Source organism: Labrus bergylta, chromosome 24 (genome assembly GCF_963930695.1).
Source record: "Labrus bergylta chromosome 24, fLabBer1.1, whole genome shotgun sequence".
NCBI lineage: Eukaryota > Metazoa > Chordata > Actinopteri > Labriformes > Labridae > Labrus > Labrus bergylta.
The window spans coordinates 11,162,763-11,182,571 of record NC_089218.1 but is presented as its reverse complement, the minus strand read 5'-3'; the positions used below and the strand labels follow the sequence as shown (position 1 = coordinate 11,182,571).

Sequence of the window (19,809 nt, the reverse complement as noted above, 5' to 3'; positions counted from 1 at the left end):
TTTCCAAGAGCACAGCAGGTTTTCTAAACGTATTCCCATCAGCCGTAGCTGAGCCTAAAGGTTGTGTCCTCGCTGAGCTGAGATGATGAAAAGAGACATTTAAGAATATTTTTTAAATATGAACAACAAGGTTAGTCAACTCATGACCCCTGAACACATCAGTTGACCTCATGATTGGGTTCGAGTTGGAAATCTAACGTGTAGATTTTAATTTTTTGCTTTATGAGATAAAAAAAACGAAAAAAAAAACATGCTGTAAATTTAAAAGGATATTCCTACCTCTGAACCTTTGAATGAAGCAATTAAATCAAGGACAGTTTAGGGAAAAATAAATTCCAATATTTTCAAATGGGGTATTTTCTTATTTTACTCAAAAGTAACCTGGATTGAGAAATACTAAGTTTGATTTGTATCAGATGTAATATATTCAGAACTTTTCTGTCAAAGGAAAGTCATTGCTGAAAGAACCTTAATGCTTTACACTTTCTATTTTAGCATTTCTTTCTTTAATGCAGGCCTTAAACAACACAATACTCCCCTTATGTCATTGCACTGGTCAGACGTCAGGACACCTGACACTTGTTTACGGATGCAATGCACCAGGAAGCACAGGGCAGCAGCTCCCTGCCAGCTGGTTCAGGTATCAAACCTCTGGGCCAAGAGGTTTTGCGTAACATAGCCTTGGGAGCCTATTGATAATAATTCAGAGGTGCAGATGGATGGCTGATAGGAGGGGAAACCTCCGGTTGGGCCTCCAGCTCTGCAGGGCCATATCTGGGGTCCGATTTGACCTTGTGACCCTCAGAGGTCACATGAGTCAGGCCGTCAGAAGATGTATCTCTTTGCTTAATAAATAGAAACAGATGCAACTTTCAAATAAATGTGTCTTATATTCTCTCAAGGCGACAGGAAACAATTAATTGTAATAAAATTATGAATACCAAGCTTCTAAAAGAAATACGCTAATATTAAAGGCATGTTGCAAATGCATAAAATGTCAAGAAAACTGCATTCAATGACGTTGCCTTTAATGGAAAAATACAGAAATCATGTAAATAAAATAAAAACACAAAATGTACAAAACTGTTTCATTCATATGATAAAAGCTGTAGCAGAAACCTCCTGCACTTTTTAATTGATGTTAATGCTTTAAAATGTCTTTTTAAACTCTACAGCTGATTGTGCTGTGTCTCCAAAATGATATAACAGATGTAATGTGTGTTTGCTAGACAGGCAGGAAAATTGAGCTTGATGAAGGTGACCCCAGAGTTTGAACAGAGTTTTGTGCCAAATCAAATTTCCTGAAACAAAAAGCTCTCTCACACAGGCCACTGATTCAAATGATCCAGAAAATCCACCATAATTCAAGTCACATTTGGCCATTTACAATCAATACGATGAGTAAACTCTTACATTAATGACATTTTAAATTCAGGTAGATATTCATAGATGTTTGTGCTGTCGGTCTTGAAACACTAGCTGGTGACCACAAACTATTCAGGATCAATTCCACAATAACTCATTTGACACAAAAAAAACTGTTTTATTTTTACACATAAGCATTCCTTCCAAACTGCCTCGTCGGCTGCCCTGGTTCTTTGTGAGGGCTGTTGGCTGTCTTGATGTGCTTGTTGCGCGTCGTCACAAATGATGCAGACCCTCTGTAAGAGTACTCAGCCCTGCAACAAGAACAAAAAGGGGCCTTAAAAAGCAAAAACATACTCTGATAAATTTCTTTCAGGCAACGCTCCAATATCAATAAACCCTGACAGGAAAAAGAGAGGTGATATTTCAGAGTAACAAGTGGATAGTCACAGGATTTCTGTGTCAAACTAGTGGCTCTAACAATGTAATAATTTGCACCACCTCCCACTTATCTTCTATCTGTAAATAACTTCCTCAAATATAACAGGAAGAGTCTTCAGACACATTCATGTCAGCATGCTAACACTCTTATTATTACAATCATATCATACTCAATTTCCAGAGTGTTTATGTTTACCATGTTAACTGTAGGCACAGGAAGTTATTTCCAATTCATTATTATTACATTATATATACAAAGCATTGCCGTAGGCCCACGTTTGCGAATCATTTTTCAGTGCATTTTTTTATTTAAAACATCATAGGAATTACTTGATCTTTGTTCTACTGATTTGTGGGATTTGAGGTTTTTTGTCGGTCCCATGCAGAAGTGCTGTAACTTTGGTGTTATAAAAGTTACATTCATGGTTCCCTGATCATGTATCCTAACACGTGTGCAAGTTTCCAAGAGCACACGTGGAGGCCAGCTGAGGCCATTCGCTTTGCAGATAGTTGGTTATTTGAGTTTAAGATGCTGCTAGCTTAAATTAGATCACCAAAGGTTATCTTGGTTTTTCGGGTGGGGACCATGAATGTCTGTACAAAATCTGTTGTCTCCTAGCATGGCAGAAGCTTCCATCCCACTTTCATATTAGGTTAGTAGAACACAACATGAAGGAGCTGTTTTATTAAAGGTATAGCTACGAAAGAGAAGTGCTCGGCCAATAAATGGATAAATCCTACATCCTTTATTATTGTTGCTTTGTTGCATTAACCACACTATGCAGAGCAATACCTGACCGTGAAAGAATCCTGCCCAAGGATGTCAACAAGAGAGAAAGTTTATATCCTTTTACATAATTCCCTATAGGGGCCCTCAGTCAAGGTGACTTTCATTTCGCAATAGTCCTTATTACTCTACTGCAACAAAGGAAACATTCAGCTGTAATCCCTCACATACTTAATAAAAATAACCATCGTGCAATTTGCCTTGTAGGTTCAGCACTTATGAGACAAGATGTTGAGAGAGATTACTGACTGTTTTCTCCTTTAACCTCCTCTTCAGTGCAGTTAAAGTCATTATTTAAATTGCTTAATTGGGTTATCAACTCATTGCAGTTTACAGTCCGTCCAAATCAGATTTACTCCGAGCCCTTGTTGCTGATGATGACAGATGTGGGATCACATTGTCAGCATGCGGTGCGTCTGGAAAAATCAAGCAACCTGCCTCAAACTGAAGCCTTCAGACAGGGAGAGACAGAAGACAAGTCCTCCGAGGATACACAGCACAGATCCGGCCCAGCCGATGAAGAGAGCTGCTCCAAGTTCGAACCTGAAGGAAAAATATGTATGGCAAGTATCCCTTTCATATAATTGGAGTTTTAATCTGCAATCAAACAAATATTCAAATAACAATTGAAACAAAAACCTACTTCTGAGCAACAAAGAGAGGGTCAAAGAAGTCTGTTGTGATCCTGTGTGCATATATGGAGCATGCAGAGATGCAGCATAGGCCTAAAGAGAGAAATAAGCCAATTACCACTTCAGAACTGCAAATCTTGCTCTAACCAAAGTTCAAAGATTTCATTATGTAAAGCAGTTTAACAGTAGGTTTTACCACTCAGAATGAAGTGGATGCCAGACAGGACAGTCAGACGGGCCTTGGTGGTCTCAGCACCTCCTATTTTTGTGCACTTCATTCCTACTAAGGCGAAGATGGCACCAAAGAAACCCAGACATACGGAGGCGATCATGAGACCTCGGCACACCTGGATGTAGGCTTCATGACGGAGGTAGAGAGATGAGGTCAGTGCTTTACATGAGTCGCTCACAACCTTTCTGGCCTATATTGAAACAAATGTCTTACAATGTTATTTATAACACCAAAGCTACAGCCTAAATGTGAAAACTTGTTGCTTTGTTAGTTCTTGCTTTCTGATTTTAACAACATTTAAAGACAATTTCCAGTTTCCAATTTCATGACACTCTGGTCCTTTATTACACATCCAACACAGTTGCAGATTTTCTGTTTTGAAAGCACCTTCACAGCTCAAAACACTCAGTAGGTAGAGCATGTCTGCTTAAAGTCTGAGTGAACAGATTCAGACATTTGCATTCACACGTGCACCCCGACCAGACAATAGGACAAGGACATTTAAGGAGTGCAGTGCATGTGTGAAAATTTGGTGTTAAATTGTTAACACTCTGTGTACCACTCAATTGTGCACCTCTGCTAACTTTAAACTTGTTGTGGTCGTTTGTGGCAAAGAAAGTATCGAGTTCTAAATGTATTTGTTACAATGGTGGTCATTCATCGAAGACCAACAGGTGACCAACATCTTGGCATCATTGCTCCAGTCATAAGTTAAAACGCAGTTCCTCAGAAAATTGACAGAGACAGATATGTATTTGTATATCTGCTTTTGACCCCAAAAAGACACATTTGAAAACTGCTACAGCATTTGAACTCACCATCGAGGGCCAGCATTGAAGGAAAGTCCTTGCAGTTGGACACGCCAGTGGAATCAGTCACACATGTTTTCCATAAATTGGACCAAAAGGTAGCTGTGGTGATGACTGTCCCATCCACAGAGGACACCTTCCAGTAGTCTGTAGGCAGGGTGGATGACACCAGAATCCAACCAGAGATAGTCAGAATAAAGGCAACAATCTCTGTTGCCATGTTGCCCATTTTTTTTCTGTGGCTTGGAGGTCCAAACTGGGACAGAAACGAGATCTCTCCTTCACGAGTGACAGAGAATTAGTGGGAGTGTCGGCCCAAGACTGGTGCGTCAGAGAGAATTTCTCTTCTCCTGCTCATTCACGCACCATACTTTTACCTGAATATCCCTCACCAAAGCACACTCGGTTATATTTTGTGCTTGTGTGTGGCAGGAGGGTGCAGGGGTGCACACACTAGTCATCACTCCACACAGTGTGCATGGGGTCTGCAAGGAGATCTGCAGGAGGAGGAAGTCTCTAATTGAAAGGATCTGAAAAGTCTTTGACAGGGAAGGAAGACAAGATGAGGAACTGAGATAGGGAAGTTTTTCATGGTGGATTATTGAATGCATGAATGGTTATGTTTTTTATGTTCATTTTCAGTTAAATTCCTATAATCATTTTACAATACAACATTAGATTTATATTTACGCATTTCCTACCATATGGGCAGCAATAAATTAAAGCCGTACAGAGATAAGAGATTGGTTCTACACTGCAGCGTTATAGCTCCATCAAGTGGCCAAATAGGAATGTAGCAAGCTTTCTGAGAGTCCTCACCTTACTAATATATTGCATCAGTGCCTCCATTTATAATCCTGTGTAATTCTCAAAAACCCCCAAAAGATTAGCTTTTGGCTTTATTAGCTTTATTAATAGTTTCTTTTAACAGTTTTATATTGTTACACTATAACTTTATTAAAATAGACATAGTTCTAAAATATATTGGCATTCCCTTCAGCCTCAGCTTTTTATGGAGTTAGCTAATGTTTGCATGCTAAAACATTTCAAGCTCCTGTGAGGAGTTTTTTGCTGGTTATGAAACAGACAGAAATTTAAACAGATGCTTCTATGACCTACAAAAGAAATCAAGAGCATGAACAACAAGATAAATAACTTCTATATAATAATTTTGAATGTGTGTTAACACTGTTTCTGGCTAAGTGTCGGACAGAGTAAGTTACAGCAAGCTGTCAAAACTGCTGGGCGAAAACCCCAAAATATTTATTTAAAAAAAAAGGAAACGCGTTGTTCGACATATTCATAGTATTCACGAAAGATTGGAGAATAAACTGGCAAACTGACTACACATAAGTAGTTTCATTATGTGCACTGGGATTACGATGGTCACGCATCAGTCGCAGTATATAAATCTCAACACCCCCTCCCACTCGCTTTCAGTGAAGTTTCTTAAACATTTTCCTGCTGCGTTCTCCCCACAGACTGTATAAAACATGAACGCAGTTTCAGTGACGTCACCCACTGGTTTCTGCAGCACACCGTTGAAGCCCATTGATGGCGGTCATCATATTAAAAATGCCGTCTTGACCAAACTTTGGTGGTGACACATGCCGACCTCCAAGCAGATCAGTCACATCCCAATTTTGAAATTCTTATCCTGATAAACGGATGAGTTATAAAACAATTCACTCACCGTACAGTGTGTGCAGATAAAGACACGGGCTATTCAGACCAAAACCCTTTTTTTTTGCACCAGGCTGTAAACATGTTGATATCAGTGATAAGGAACATTTTGGTGTGTGAGGGATTTCTGGTTCATTTAAGTGGACACTTAAGGAACTGATCATGTGTTGTTAAAACAACAAAGGGCTCCAGCACAGAACAGAATATAACAACCACACTGAAAAGTAGCAGAGAACATTAACTAAAGAGGATGTTTGTGTGTTTGGGGAATTAATACCTGTTTTAATAAGCAGAGCTATACTCTGCTATCCATGTTATACTGGCTTCTCATATCTTGTGTTTTTTTTACATCTTTAAACCCGTGTTCGCCCTTCTTTATTATTTTATATTACAAACATCCTCACTGGCTCTACAGTTTGTGATCACTGCTCATTTGTATCTCTTGTTATATTCTGTTCTGTGCTGTTTTAGCGACACAGTTCATTGCTTAAGTTGACATAACCGGACTGTAATGGTTGGACAACATGATCTAATTTATTGTGGTAATTTTCAATAACAGGGAGATTAACAGAAACAACCCCGGGAGGCCAAACTTATAAATTCCCCCTTGAGCGGGGGGAATTAGCAATTGACTAGCTTCCTGTCCTGGTTCACAAAGGGCTGTCAAGCCCCGATCACAGAGTTATTATCGGATTGAACTTTGAGTTTTACATGGGGAGGAGGAACTGGACAAAGAGGGACAGGAGGAGTCGGAGAAAACATAATTATGTACGACAGAAAGTTAAAAAGTCACTGAAAGGCAGTTTGAAATTAAGAAGGAAACCTACCTGTTGGTGAAAACGTAATCATATGTAATCAACAGAATGACAAAGCAAGCCTGGTACTACTTAACCAACAAGGCAGCTGAGGTGTTTTTAAGGCTAATCAGAACTCAACAGGCGCTTCAAACTCGCCAAAAACTAGACTTTCTCTTAAAAAACTCTGTAGTGGTTTGGCTCTCCCGCCTTTATTAGATAACCTTTTCAAACATGGATTAAATCTAATTTGTGTTAGTACAGAAAGAAGGATTGTTTCAATAGCAAATGATTAGCCCCAATCACCTCCTGACACTAGTTGGCTCTACTGACCCTTTAGTTTTGGACAGTTCTTCAAGTTATAAAAGCTAGGACTCCCATTGCAGGTTAAAGAAACCCCAGGTGTTGAAATGTCTGTAAATGACAGCGAGAGGATCCAGAGAGCATTATTACCCAAATCTCTAGGCAGTTGAAGCCTCGATGGTGTCTTTCCAAGGCCGCTGTTGCTGAGCAATTTCAAAGGAGACCCTAATCCTATACACCTGCTAATGAAAGGGAAATGACTGGAACAGGTTGTTATCAGTGTTGATGACATCCCATGTACTGTAGATCATGGTAATGAAAAGATGACTATCTCACCTTTTCCATTTGTCTCAACATCACTCAGATTTATAATGCAGAATATGTTGTTTCTTTTATCCCCTCTGGTTATCTAATTGTTAAGTGAGATCATTTTTTAAGGCTGAATAACACATTTGAATTCAAGCAGTTGCCAAAAAAGATATCAAATAGAGTCTAACTTTTTTGATAAGATTTTGAGAACTTAAAGAGCCAAATCACTGCCTGTGATATTTTACAAAGTTAATATAAACCCATTATTTGATCTATAAAGCCTTAGTGACTTTGAAAATGTATTCGTTTAAATGGCATCAAAGCATTTCACATAACTTATGACATGTAACATAAATATGCCTCTATCAGACTTTCCTACTAACTATAAGTAGTTACACAGGAACACAGCCTTTGTACGTGGGGTGCGTGACAGCAAGGCTATCTGGCACCGCAGCCTCTATTAGAATTCTAGGAAAATGTGAAAACCATGATAATGTTTTAAATCCTATTATTACAATATTACATCCCCTGATATAACTGAATGATAATTAAAAAAAACAAATGTGCTGTCTTAAAACATTCAGATGTTTCGAACAGTTTTGAAACAACTTAGCGAGACAACCTATGAGAAGTCTAAAAGCTCGCTGTGTTTGTCCAGTCCATAATATGTGTCCTTCGGCAAGACATTTAACCCCAAGGTGCGCCCTTATTTGTAGCTGTGGTGATCGACAGATTTGTGGACTGGCACCAAAGTTGGGTAAAAAATGTTCTAGACTTTAGTCGTGAACAAGTATCTCCAAAGTAAATGAAACTTTGATCAGCCTTGGTTGTGGTTTCTGATAAAAGTTTCTATGTTGGCATGCTAAAATGATAAACTAACACGGTAACCGTTACACCTGCTTGTTGTCTGTTAAGCTGTCATCCTCATTCAAAGCTCGTCACTATGCTAATTAGGTACGTCTCTCTTAACATTTCTCCTTGTGCACTTACTAGCTTGCACTTAAATTGCTTCATGAGTTGCGATGAAAGCTATGCAAATAGACTTTGTGGGGGAGGTTTACTGTGTAATAAGTCTATGACCTTTTGACCTCTTTGACTTGTATTTATTTATCTAATGTTTTTACATGAAAATACAATCTACTCTGTCATGTTTTAGCTTTGAATATGTTTGCACTGTTTTGTCCCAACCACAGGTATTACTGATGAACACATTTCAGCTGAGCTGTCTGTTGTCAAACAGTGCTACTTACAGCTCTTCATGTAATCTGAACCATAATAATGGAACAACCTGCATTTTGTGAACTTTAATTTCAGTAGTTGAAGTGAGGATTTCTATCTTAAATTGAAGGGATAAAAAACAAACTGGTAAAATGGGTGGGGTGGGTGGGTTGGGAGGCTATCACTCAGCTGGGGTAGCATGGGAAAGGATTGTTGGTCCTGTGCAAATAAATGTTATTGAGACAAGTTCAGATGCTTTAATAATCACCTGCTGGCTTTTGTCCTTTGGCTGTTTTCCCAGTCGGTGTAGCTAAACAACAGGAAAATAAAGCTTGAGGTGTTAGGGCCAGTGACTCTCCAGTCTATTAGCTTTATATATCATCAGTGTTGGGATAAGAGTTTACCTTAGCTACACGAGACTGGATTTCGTTAAGGTTACTTTAACAATGAAATAGAAGTAGAGTGATGGGAATATAGCACAGGGAGGAGAGAATGAAGGTGTTTTAGGTCTCTTTATTTTCTCCCAGGTCTTTTATTTCAGTGCAGGAAACACCTGCAGTGTCAGGGGGCGTCTGTTATCAACAGACTTCTCTTTATTTATAGGAAATCCTGTGTGTGTGTGTGAGAGCATCACGTGTCTCCCTTTGTTTGTTGAAGGGATCAGGAAGATGATATGGAAAGTTTTATGATGCTCCTTTGCCATGAAGAAGACGTGATAAAATACTGACTAATGGCTTAATTGCCAAAGTCATGTCACACATATGACTTTGGCATATGGCACTCTCTACATTTCCTCTTATCAAGAGTAACACATTCTACTGGGAAGAGATAAAGTCAGTCTGGCCACATGACTGTACAACATACTGTGTGTATGTGTGCGCGCGCGCGTGGGTTTTTGTGTTTGTGTGTCTAAAATACAGACACTGACAGACAGTTAAGGGTCATTGGAAATTTTGCTGAGTAACTCTGACTAGTTCACCGCACTCCTCACACAACAGGAAGTGTGCTCCAGAATTTGAGTTTTTTTTTTCTGCTAATACAGTTAATTATTTGAAATGTGTCTGGTTTTTGTGCATTAAAAAAAAAAACATGATTTAAAAAATAAAACCAGTAATTTCTACTATCAAATAATCCCCAAAAAACATAGAAAATATAAAAAAGCTAAACAAAATAAGTTTATTAAGATAATAACATATGTTGGCTGGTTTGCTTTATACTTGCATCATTTTCAAAAGTAAAAGTGTAAGAAAGTTGCAATAAGTGAACAACAAATTTGAACATTTGGGCTGTAAATTGTGTTTCAAAAATGTATTCTATAGATTTACAAGTGTCATTCTGATTCGTTGTGCTTTTGCTGCTTTTCTAATTGTATAAATACATATTTTCCCATTTCTGTTGGACAGTATTGTTTTATATATTTTATAGATATCCCAGTAATAAACCTCTAGAAAAACGTAATTAACGTACAATATCCTATTTATTAAATGTAATTTATCATTTATTATTGTTTCTTTATCTTCAGAGGATATTGTAAATTATGACTGTAAATGTAATCCCCATTCTGACAGGAAATCCAGCCTACGCCTTCCTCAAGACTTTTCCCCAAATAAATCAAAGTGTATAAGACTACAATTACTTTATGTGAAGTTGCCTGCGTTGTCAAATTTCTAAGCCAATCGCGTGAACGCAGAGCACAGTACAGAGCCAATAGCGTTGGGAGAATATCACTGTCAGCCAATCAGGCGTCACCGAGGGCGGGGCCGTTCAAGGTGCTTTCTTTGATGTCTTACAATGCTGCTAGCTCTTGCGCTTAACGGAACACGTAACACACCTTGGGGGTTCCGACCATACGACCTCCATGTAACATGTGTGTGAAGCCTGAAGAAACATAGCGCGGAGGAGCAGTTTTCGGAAGGGGGACAAAGTTGAGAGGCAACCATGGAGGAAGTCAGAGAGACTGCCAGGACCAACCCGGCAGCGACGGCGAGCTTTTTGTCCAAGCTATTTTTCTGGTAAGTGAAACAAAACTTCCCGGATGGTAGAGCCCTCAGAAAAGCCAAGTGTGCTGTTCGCGGGGTATTTGAACAAGTGGACAGTATGTTCGTTCATTTTTCAAACGCTATTTTTACATTTAAACACTCCGGTGACATGAACCTTTGAACATGTAAACTGAAAGGAAACGAGCAAGAAGTGTTAGAGAAAGTGTTACTACGAATATCCAGGTTTTCACGGGTCGTTTATAGTAGTTGTTATATGCGTGGAAAATGTACATGACATTGTAATAACAGATAAAAAAAAAGAAGAAACGTCAACTGACAACCTTACAATTGATTAGAGAGCAGCCCCTTAAGCGTCTTTATGTAATGACATTTCCTGTTGAATCATCTCCTTGTGTTGGACACGTGTGACAAATCTATATCAAGCTCACAAAACCATACTGTGTGCTCTTGTGGGACCTTTTGCTCACATTAATGCCTCTCACAACTTTTCATGGCTGCAATTGTAAGTTATGGGTCTCATCTCTGCTGTAACAATTGGAAGTAGAAGTGATGATCATCTCACTCCTCTGATTATGTCTCTCTCAGGTGGCTCAACCCTTTGTTCAGGACTGGATACAAACGCAGACTAGAGGAATCTGACATGTATGAAGTGCTCACGGAGGACCGCTCGAAGAACCTGGGGCAGGCTCTTCACAGGTAGAGGGCTTACAAATCGTCTCGTAGCATGGGAACTTCCATATACACTATTATACAGTATGAATACTCCAGGTACAGTAAAAGAAGGGTTTCTGATGAAGCAGTTGTCCAAGCCTGTCATCACAAATACCTTCATTTATTTACAAGGCGAAACAACAACGTAAGAAGACATTATAACTTGTTAAAAAGTTGTATTTAGTCCGAAGACATTGTGTCAACTTGTTTTAGAGCTTGTTTTTTTACATTTTTTTATTAGGTGCAATAAAGTGACAAACTGGTGGTATACAAATGAGGCACAAAAAAACCAAACAGACAAGGTCAGGCCAACGACTCCAAAATACAGTAAATAATAAAATAAAACAAATAAAACAAATAAAGACAGCAAAATACTAAGACATCATAAATAGACACACATCATACTACGAACAGAAAAACTACAAAACTATATGAAAAAGTATGCAAAAGAGAAGAGCTATGACCTAAAGTGAGTCTAAGGGACATGTTTTATTCTCTGTGGACATTTTTAAGACGCCACCAAAACAAGCGCACCACACCTGCACTACAGCTTCCATGATTAGCTAATCTCAATTCACAGCAAAACCTTATAACAAGATCAATGTGCCGAACAATTTGGTTTAAGGGGCTGCTCCTTAAACCAAATTGTTCGGCACATTGATCACCAAATTTACTAATAAGGTATGACAGGTATATCATAAGCACCCCTGATATAAAAAAAAAGTCAGTTTTGATTAATAAAAACACAAGACAGTTTTAATTCTTAAGTGGTGCAAGACTTGGCTTTTCCAACATTTGTATTGGGAAAGACTTGTGAAGATATAAAGCACTTTTAGATCGTCCTTGTGAGGCTGAAAACTATAACTACAAGCAGAGATTGTCCTTATGTGTTTGTAGTTTTGTTCTCAATAACATGAAAAAGTCATAATCCCTGATGTAAACATATTGTCACGCCCTCTCCAGATTTTTTAAATTGCGCTACATGCATCCTTTAGGTCTAGCACACATGTACTTCACTCCTCATAAAACGTGTGCAGAGCCCACCTTGGATAATGTTTTTATCCAAGGTTGTAGTAATCCAAGTTTACGACCAAGCTGTCCTCTTCCAACCAGTGTTTGTTGTTGCTTAGGCTTCACTACTCTGCACGTGTGAGGCAATGAATCAAGAGACATGCTCAAAGATTATCTTCAGTGCAGCATTGCTCGAGCTAATAATCTAGACAGGGTGTAATAAACGACCCTTTTTAGACTGCTTATTTCACAGAAGTGCCGTAACTAAGCTCAGATGTCATCATGTCTTTGTACATTCATGTCACGATTCTGGGACGGCGTAATATTTGGTGTTTGAGTCTGGGAATTCACATTGCATTTCGGCATTGTGGAAGCACGGCACAGCGGGAGCTCCACATAATGTCAGACATGCACGCACACACAGCGCTACCTATCTTTATCAGGTAGAAACCTTGAGCAGAACCAGACTCAATGGTGTAAAGCCATCTGCCAGACCAGCTGAGAAATGGGGGAGAGAGACAGAGAGAGACAAACAAAATAGACAGGAAGACATTTCGACTGCAACAAAAATAAAAACAACATATTATATTATATAACCCATTTGTTCCCCAATCGTTTTTGTTTGGGTTGTTATTGTACATTATTTTGAAACTTTGATACAATACTGTTAAAAATCAGACAATATAGATATAAAGGAGAAATCCTCCATATGCTCTATGGTGAAGCGTCTCAATATGACACTTGTTATGAATTGGTACTATACAAACAATGATTGATTGATATCTGTTTTGATACCATGGCAACAAACATTCCTATGTTGGTTCATTTCTTGTTTTTTGTCGTTTAGTTTTTTTTTTTTAAAGCAAACTTTTGCAAACTCATGCACACTGTCTAAATTACACAACTAAACGTTGCCAATGTATTTGAACTATTAAGACAGTGCTCTCTCACACTGGGTTAAAAATATTGGATACTCGACCTTTAAAGTTAAGAGGATTGTAGCGCTTTAAAACATGTAGTATCAAACATTGGGACAAGCTTGATATAAGCTTGCATCACTTTCAAAAGTGTTTTTCTTTTTCCTGAAAGAGATAAGATAAATAAATTATTTACAAAAAAAACAAGCAAACAACAGGACACTTCATTTTGTGCAGCAGAAATCTGTTGTGTTTTTTTCCCCAGCTCTAATAGCTTCCTAATTATCTCTTGACCTCTCATGATTGATCTGGCGACCCCAGTCTTGACCCCTCATGACTCCAAGATCAATCATTACGCCCAAAAATATGACGGTTAATATTTAGTTTTCTGGTGAAACATGTTAATTTAAAAAAGAAAAAATGTAGTCTCATTGTAGGCGTTAAAGTAACCACCCCTGTAAAGTGTCCAGTGAAATATGTCCAACATTATCAGGAGGCTTAACTCTAACAATGATGAACCACTGAGACACGGACAGTCAGGTTACTGAGTAATTATAGAAATATATCTGTGTCTGTTAAAACAGTGTTTTTTTACAACATATGTTTATGTCTAGCAAAAGCTCCCAGGAACGCTCTAACCCTCTTCCAGACATAAACACAAACAAACACAGAGATTACAAAAGATGCATTCAATGACTCCTCTAGATTAGTCGGAAATCTGCTTTTCGGCCTGTTACATAGTGTAAAAATGGAGAGTCCGCAGCTTCAGATTACTGGCTTGTTACGTGCTCAGGGCTCTTAGTTTCAATAGTAATGTAACAGCTTTTTGTCTGCTGTTTAACAGTGAAATCTAAATATCGATGGCCAAAGGAGCATAAAATCCTGTCTTTAAAGCATGAGTCATTATCTGCTGGTTTGTGTTACGCGCTTTATTTCAAAGTGCGAGCACAGAATTGCAGAAGGAGGAGGCAGCAACAGCCATGAAGTGATAAAGATCTATCCATTGAGCGCTTGTGGCATCACAGTGAAATCCAACTTTTATGAGAGGTCAAAATAGTTTTCTACTGCTCAAAGTCTGGTGAGTCTCTCCACGTTTATGACTTGACATACAGATAAGACATCTTTCATTTTAAGACGGGCCTTCAGTCACGTCTAAATATCCGTTAAATCATAAGAAATAGTCGCTGTAACCTACGTCTATAATGTGTGTCTAAAGCAGGAACTATCTTTTCACTCTATGCAAATTTCAAAAACATCAGTCAGGCACAGTGCTACAATGACAGACAAGTTCTGTCATAAACACAAGCCTTAAATATTTGCCCTAATCATGCATACTCAACAGGCTGCTGACAAAAAAGCTTAATGCGCTATTAAAGTAGTTCCCAACATAGTCACTATTTGCTCCTGCTACAGTGTGAAGTTTGCTAAAAACGTGTCTCCCCAAGGATTACCACACAATTGGTGTCACAAAGAGGATAGGGAAGTTGGAAATTAACATGAGTATACAATGTTGGGTCTGATATCTGTAAGTCTGGTCTTTCCATGGAATGGTTTGGTCATAAAGAAACATTACAGAATGATCTCAGCATTACTGTTTTATGGGACATAATGTAGAAAAAGCTAAATATTGAATGGAATATTTGACCTTAGGTAGATGACGTAGATGACATTTGCATTTTAGGAACAGACGAGAGGAATTTGCGTAGATCATTGGAGAAAAAAATCCTTTTGTAGATGATTATCAGTTTAAATAAAGATACTAGCCAAAAAAAAACATGTAGCAAGATCAAACAAGTACATAAAAAAAACATGGCACGTCTTTGTTACAGACACTGGGATAATGAGATGCAGAAGTCGACAAAAGACATACGGACACCCAGTCTTTCCAAAGCCATCATCAAGTGCTACTGGAAGCCATATGCAGTGCTGGGATTCTTTACCCTCGTCGAGGTAAGTGTGTTAAACAGCCGATGCTAATTACCAATCTGATATCAACTTGAGATCTAGATATGATACTGTATGATACAAGGCAATATGATACACTTTATATAAAGGGCTTAAGCTTTAACTACCGAGATAAATCAGGGCCCCTCCCTCCCTTTGAAGTCATTTTACATCTTTTTAGTGAAGCAAGAAAGATCAGTTACTATCATTAAATCATGTCTTCAGGTTCCAGCAGTCGATTTATCAGTTTGTCTGCACAGAACAACTGTTGTCAATATTCAAATTTACTTTATTTTTAGCTGACCAGGTGGAGCACTACACCGTTTGTAACAGAGCATGCCATGGCTTGTTAATTTCAGACCCTTGTGAATAGAATTTTCCTCCGTCACTGTAATTAGCACATCATGATGTTCATCCTTCTCCATCTCTGCATGACAGGAGGTGATTAAAGTCATCCAGCCGGTCATCTTGGGGAAGATGGTTGAATACTTTGAGAATTACGACCCAAACAACACAAAGGCTCTAAATGACGCTTTCTTCTACGCCACCGCCATGTCTGTCTGCACCATCGGCCTGGCGTTGCTGCACCACCTCTACTTCTACCACGTCCAGAGAACAGGCATGAAGATCAGAGTGGCCATGTGTCACATGATCTACAAGAAGGTCAGTAAGGGGACTGGATTAATTGTTTGTCTTAAAGGCAAACAAATACCGCTTGATTGTGTGGAAATAATTCAGTAATTCTTGTCATTGGCAGAGTTTGTCAGGGTCCGTCATGTAATCCTTTAAGAGCTGTGTTTGAAAAGATTGAACACAAAAGCAGGATGAAATGATTACTCTCCAACGGGTTTGTTCAACACAAAACAGCCCGCTCTGGCTCGTATTGCAATTTTTCACCTCTTGTATCCTCGCCTCCATCCAAGTCTCCTTCAGTTATTATAGAAATCAAAAAAGAAATAACGTGGTATGTTTTTGACATCAGTCAGAGTTTTTTATTACTGAACCCTCACTTATGATGATTCCTGTGTTTTTCCAGGCTCTGTGTCTCAGCAGTTCAGCGATGGGGAAGACCACCACAGGCCAGATTGTCAACCTTCTCTCCAATGACGTCAACAAGTTTGATGATGTAGGTGAAGTTTAAGACTTTTACAAGAACAGGCTCCCTCAAAGCACATGATCTCCTGTAGAGTGAGTCTTACATCCTGCGTCAAAAACAATGCTTACATTTTTTCATGTTTGTTTTGAGAAACTAGAAAAAGCTTTGCCTAAAAAGTAGTTTATTTGACCTGAACTCCCTGTTTGGTTCTTCTAGTAGAGATGGCTTTATAAACTTTTTTTAAAAGGTTTATTTTTGGGTGTTTTAGGCTTTTATTTAGAGATAGGACAGTGCCATAAGTGTCATAAATATTGGAGGGAGAGAGAGATAGAGTGGGGAATGACCTGCGGTAAAAGAACCACAGGTTGGTTTGAACCTGGGCCCCCTGCCTAGAGGACTATAGCCTCCGACATGGGGCGCATACACTAACTCCGAGGCTACCGGCGCCCCGTTTATAAATGTTTAAGAACACTTTTTCCCCTTGAGGCATTAGTTCAGTCTGTAGGGACTTGAGTTGGGAGGGTCACCCGCTCAAGTCCCAATGCTGACAAAATATGGAAGTTGGTCTGGTAGCTGGAGAGGTACCTTGTCAATTCCTGAGTACTGCAGAGGTGCCCTTGAGCAAGCCACCAAACCCCCAACAGCTCCGGTGTGCTCACTGTGGAGCAGTGTGTAGCAGCCCCACTCCCACATCTCTCCAGTAATGGATGTTTACAGGTCCTGTTTGTGCATGCGTGTATTTTGGGGAACAAAAATAGAGTTATTAAATCTCTTGAAGGAGATTTTGAAGGAGCAACATATTTAATATTTTTCTCTATAAAAGTGTTTAGAAAACACTTTTAAGTTAGCCTTTGTGACCTCAGTCGGCAGTGTTCCTTGCTCTTATAGCTCTAATAGCAAAGTAGTTGTTTGTTTTGGATCATTAAGCTGCTGTCGTCAATCCTCAACACCTGGATGACTGAGAATCTGCAGCCACTGGTAACTGGATCATGCGCTGCAAAAACTCTAATTCTAGGCACGTGTATTGTTTTCTCCAAACTTCTCCAAGCGGGCGGCCGGGTTTCAATTCTGACCTGCAGCTCCTGTCCTGCATGTTTCACAACTCTCACTCGCGATTTCATAATCTATCACTTCCTTATCTAAATAAAGGCAAAAACAAAAGGTTTTTATCTTTTATTTATCACAAGAAAGTGTTTTCAGTGTGTTATTTGCTTTTATAAAAAGGATGTGTTGTCTGATTATGTATCCCGAGGATCTTTAACCTTGTTCAGGTTCCTGACTTAATTATAGCTGGGAGACAAATTGCTTTGATGGGTGTTACATATGATGGGTGTGACATATTTGTGGTGTGAAGTTCAGGCATGATTTATGATCTGAGCCTTTGTTGCACCAAAGCCAGTCAGTCTCCGCTGAGAGTTGGGTTTCGTTTTAATCAACGGGTCAAAGCCTGCTGTGAAAAGTTATTTTTCGGGGTATTTGAGTTTCTTTGTAGTGGGCCGTTAATTAGACCATGTCCAGTGTTTCCCCTAGGTTTACAGCGTTGGGGGGGGGGGGACAAGCCGTCATGCAGCCACGGCGACCCAAGCACTTGAAGGAATCTTGGTGTTCATGTGTTACTTTTAATGACAGCTGTCCTTTTCTCTTGGAAAGGTATCCTTAAATGACTTCTTTCCCTGATTTCCAACTCTATACACTATCCTATCCCTACAATAAAGACAAAAATAAATCTTGAAAAAAAAAAATATATATATATATATAATGGTAGGGGAAACACTGATGTCATGTTCTCCTGCTGGTTTGGATCAAGGCATGCGGAGTGAATTTACCTTTCCTGTAAAAACTACTCATTAGTGACTGTTAGAAGATTATTGGACAAACTGTGACATCACTGTTTCTGATCACGTTACGGCTCATTCATGGTACTCTATCTCTCTCCAACAGGTGACTATCTTCTTGCACTTCCTGTGGGTGGGTCCTCTGCAGGCAGCGGCCGTAGTCGGGCTTCTGTGGGTGGAGATTGGCGCTTCGTGTTTGGTGGGCATGGTTGTTCTCATGTTCCTGATGCCCGTGCAAACCCTTTTTGGAAGGCTCTTTTCTACATTCAGGTATCACACACACACTCACACACAATCACAAGATAAGAATCCAGTTATTGTAGTCCAGATGAAAGCTTTGCAATGACCCCTCAAGCTCTGCACACCTTAGTTATTGTTGCTAGGCCTGTCAAGCTTTCCAATACAGAACACCACATGTGCAGTTTACAGAAATAAACTTATTTTGTGGTTTATTTGATGATACACAGTGATTAGAAAACAAAGTTGTCCACATATAGCTTGCTCTTTTTCTTTCTGTCTGCACTACAGTGGCAGTTTCTTACCTTAAGATCAGGCTTTCTGAAAAACATTAGAGTACAAATTCTAAGGAGAGCCTGTGGGTCATTAGAGGGAATTGAGCTTTTGGAAAATAATTATCAAAGCTGCCAAGTAAGGATCAGGGATTGTGTGGCGCCAAAGTTAAAACAAACTTCTACTTCACTTCTTTCTTATAGAATTGTCATTTTGTCTGCCACACGGTCAGGCAATCAATCAATCAATCTTTATTTGTATAGAGTCCCTCTTCTTACCAGGTCTTTGTTAGCTGTGATGTGCAGATTTTTGTTTGTCAAAGAGGGTAAAGAAGAAGAAGATACCTAGCTGTTGTTTTCTTTTATTCTGGCTATTTATTTCTGCTCATACAAATTCAGACTTCAAATATCTAAAATGAGGCACTTGTGCCAAAGTCTCCAGAGGCTGGACCGATCGACGGAGCCAAGATGATTTCATTTGCAGAGGCATTAATCCTGCAAATTTACCTATACAAGATTTCCCAGGAAAGCTTTGAGAGTATTCACTCGTGCATTCACAAACATCTCTAGAGCACTGCACTATGTCCCTTTAGTAATATTCTCTGTGAGTTACAGAGACTTATCCACCTGTACACAAACTAAAACTGCATCAAAGGATGTTTTCTTGTTAATACATCTTAAAGCTTTTCCATTAAATATCATCATCAGACTTTTGGTTTCAATGAAATGTCCTATTCCAAGATGTGTGACACAGAATATTGTAAGCTGTGTTAATGTCAGCAGTTGCACTACATGGGCCGAGAATGACTAGATCACCTGCATACATAATCACTAGATTGATACTAACCATGCACCCTGTATAACTGGCTTTCAACTGCTTGGACAGATTTGGAATTCGAAAAATATTTGTCTTAGCTTGTTTCAACTGTTGGTGAGAGTTATTTTCATAAAGAGCAAAAACTTTGGGATGACTGAGTGTCTCGAGACATGATTATAAGAATCTGGATTGGACTGGATTTTGATGTTTAGAGAAGAAGACGAGATTACTGAGAAGAGCCGTGCGTGCCGCTCTTTATGACCTGGTTCTCATGCCCTCTTGGGTATCACAAGGCTTGTGAGCGAGGGAGGGAGGTCAGAGCTGGGGTGGGGGGGGGGGGGGGTTTATCAAGCAGATCCCCATGCCGTCTGTGATGTGTGAAAGTTAAGTCAATGC

At 39.2% G+C, this 19,809-nt stretch overlaps 2 protein-coding genes across 2 annotated transcripts in view; one reads left to right on the top strand and one right to left on the bottom strand.

Moving 5' to 3' along the window:
* Positions 1 to 1,011: 1,011 nt before the first annotated feature.
* cldn10a (claudin 10a) lies at positions 1,012 to 4,750 on the bottom strand. The gene is made up of 5 exons (XM_020644956.3): positions 4,276 to 4,750; positions 3,422 to 3,583; positions 3,237 to 3,318; positions 3,032 to 3,136; positions 1,012 to 1,679 (listed from the first exon to the last, which is right to left on the bottom strand). Exons 1-5 carry the CDS (start codon positions 4,493 to 4,495, stop codon positions 1,550 to 1,552), a joined length of 699 nt encoding a protein of 232 aa, XP_020500612.1. The 5' UTR covers positions 4,496 to 4,750; the 3' UTR covers positions 1,012 to 1,549.
* Positions 4,751 to 10,353: 5,603 nt separating this feature from the next.
* Positions 10,354 to 19,809, top strand: part of abcc4 (ATP binding cassette subfamily C member 4 (PEL blood group)) — a 28,729-nt gene continuing 19,273 nt past the window's right edge. The window contains exons 1-6 of the mRNA XM_020644946.3: positions 10,354 to 10,585; positions 11,159 to 11,269; positions 15,042 to 15,162; positions 15,595 to 15,819; positions 16,193 to 16,282; positions 18,194 to 18,357. Coding sequence (XP_020500602.2) covers positions 10,512 to 10,585; positions 11,159 to 11,269; positions 15,042 to 15,162; positions 15,595 to 15,819; positions 16,193 to 16,282; positions 18,194 to 18,357 — 785 coding nt within the window. The 5' untranslated portion in view covers positions 10,354 to 10,511. The remainder of the gene's footprint in view (positions 10,586 to 11,158; positions 11,270 to 15,041; positions 15,163 to 15,594; positions 15,820 to 16,192; positions 16,283 to 18,193; positions 18,358 to 19,809) is intronic.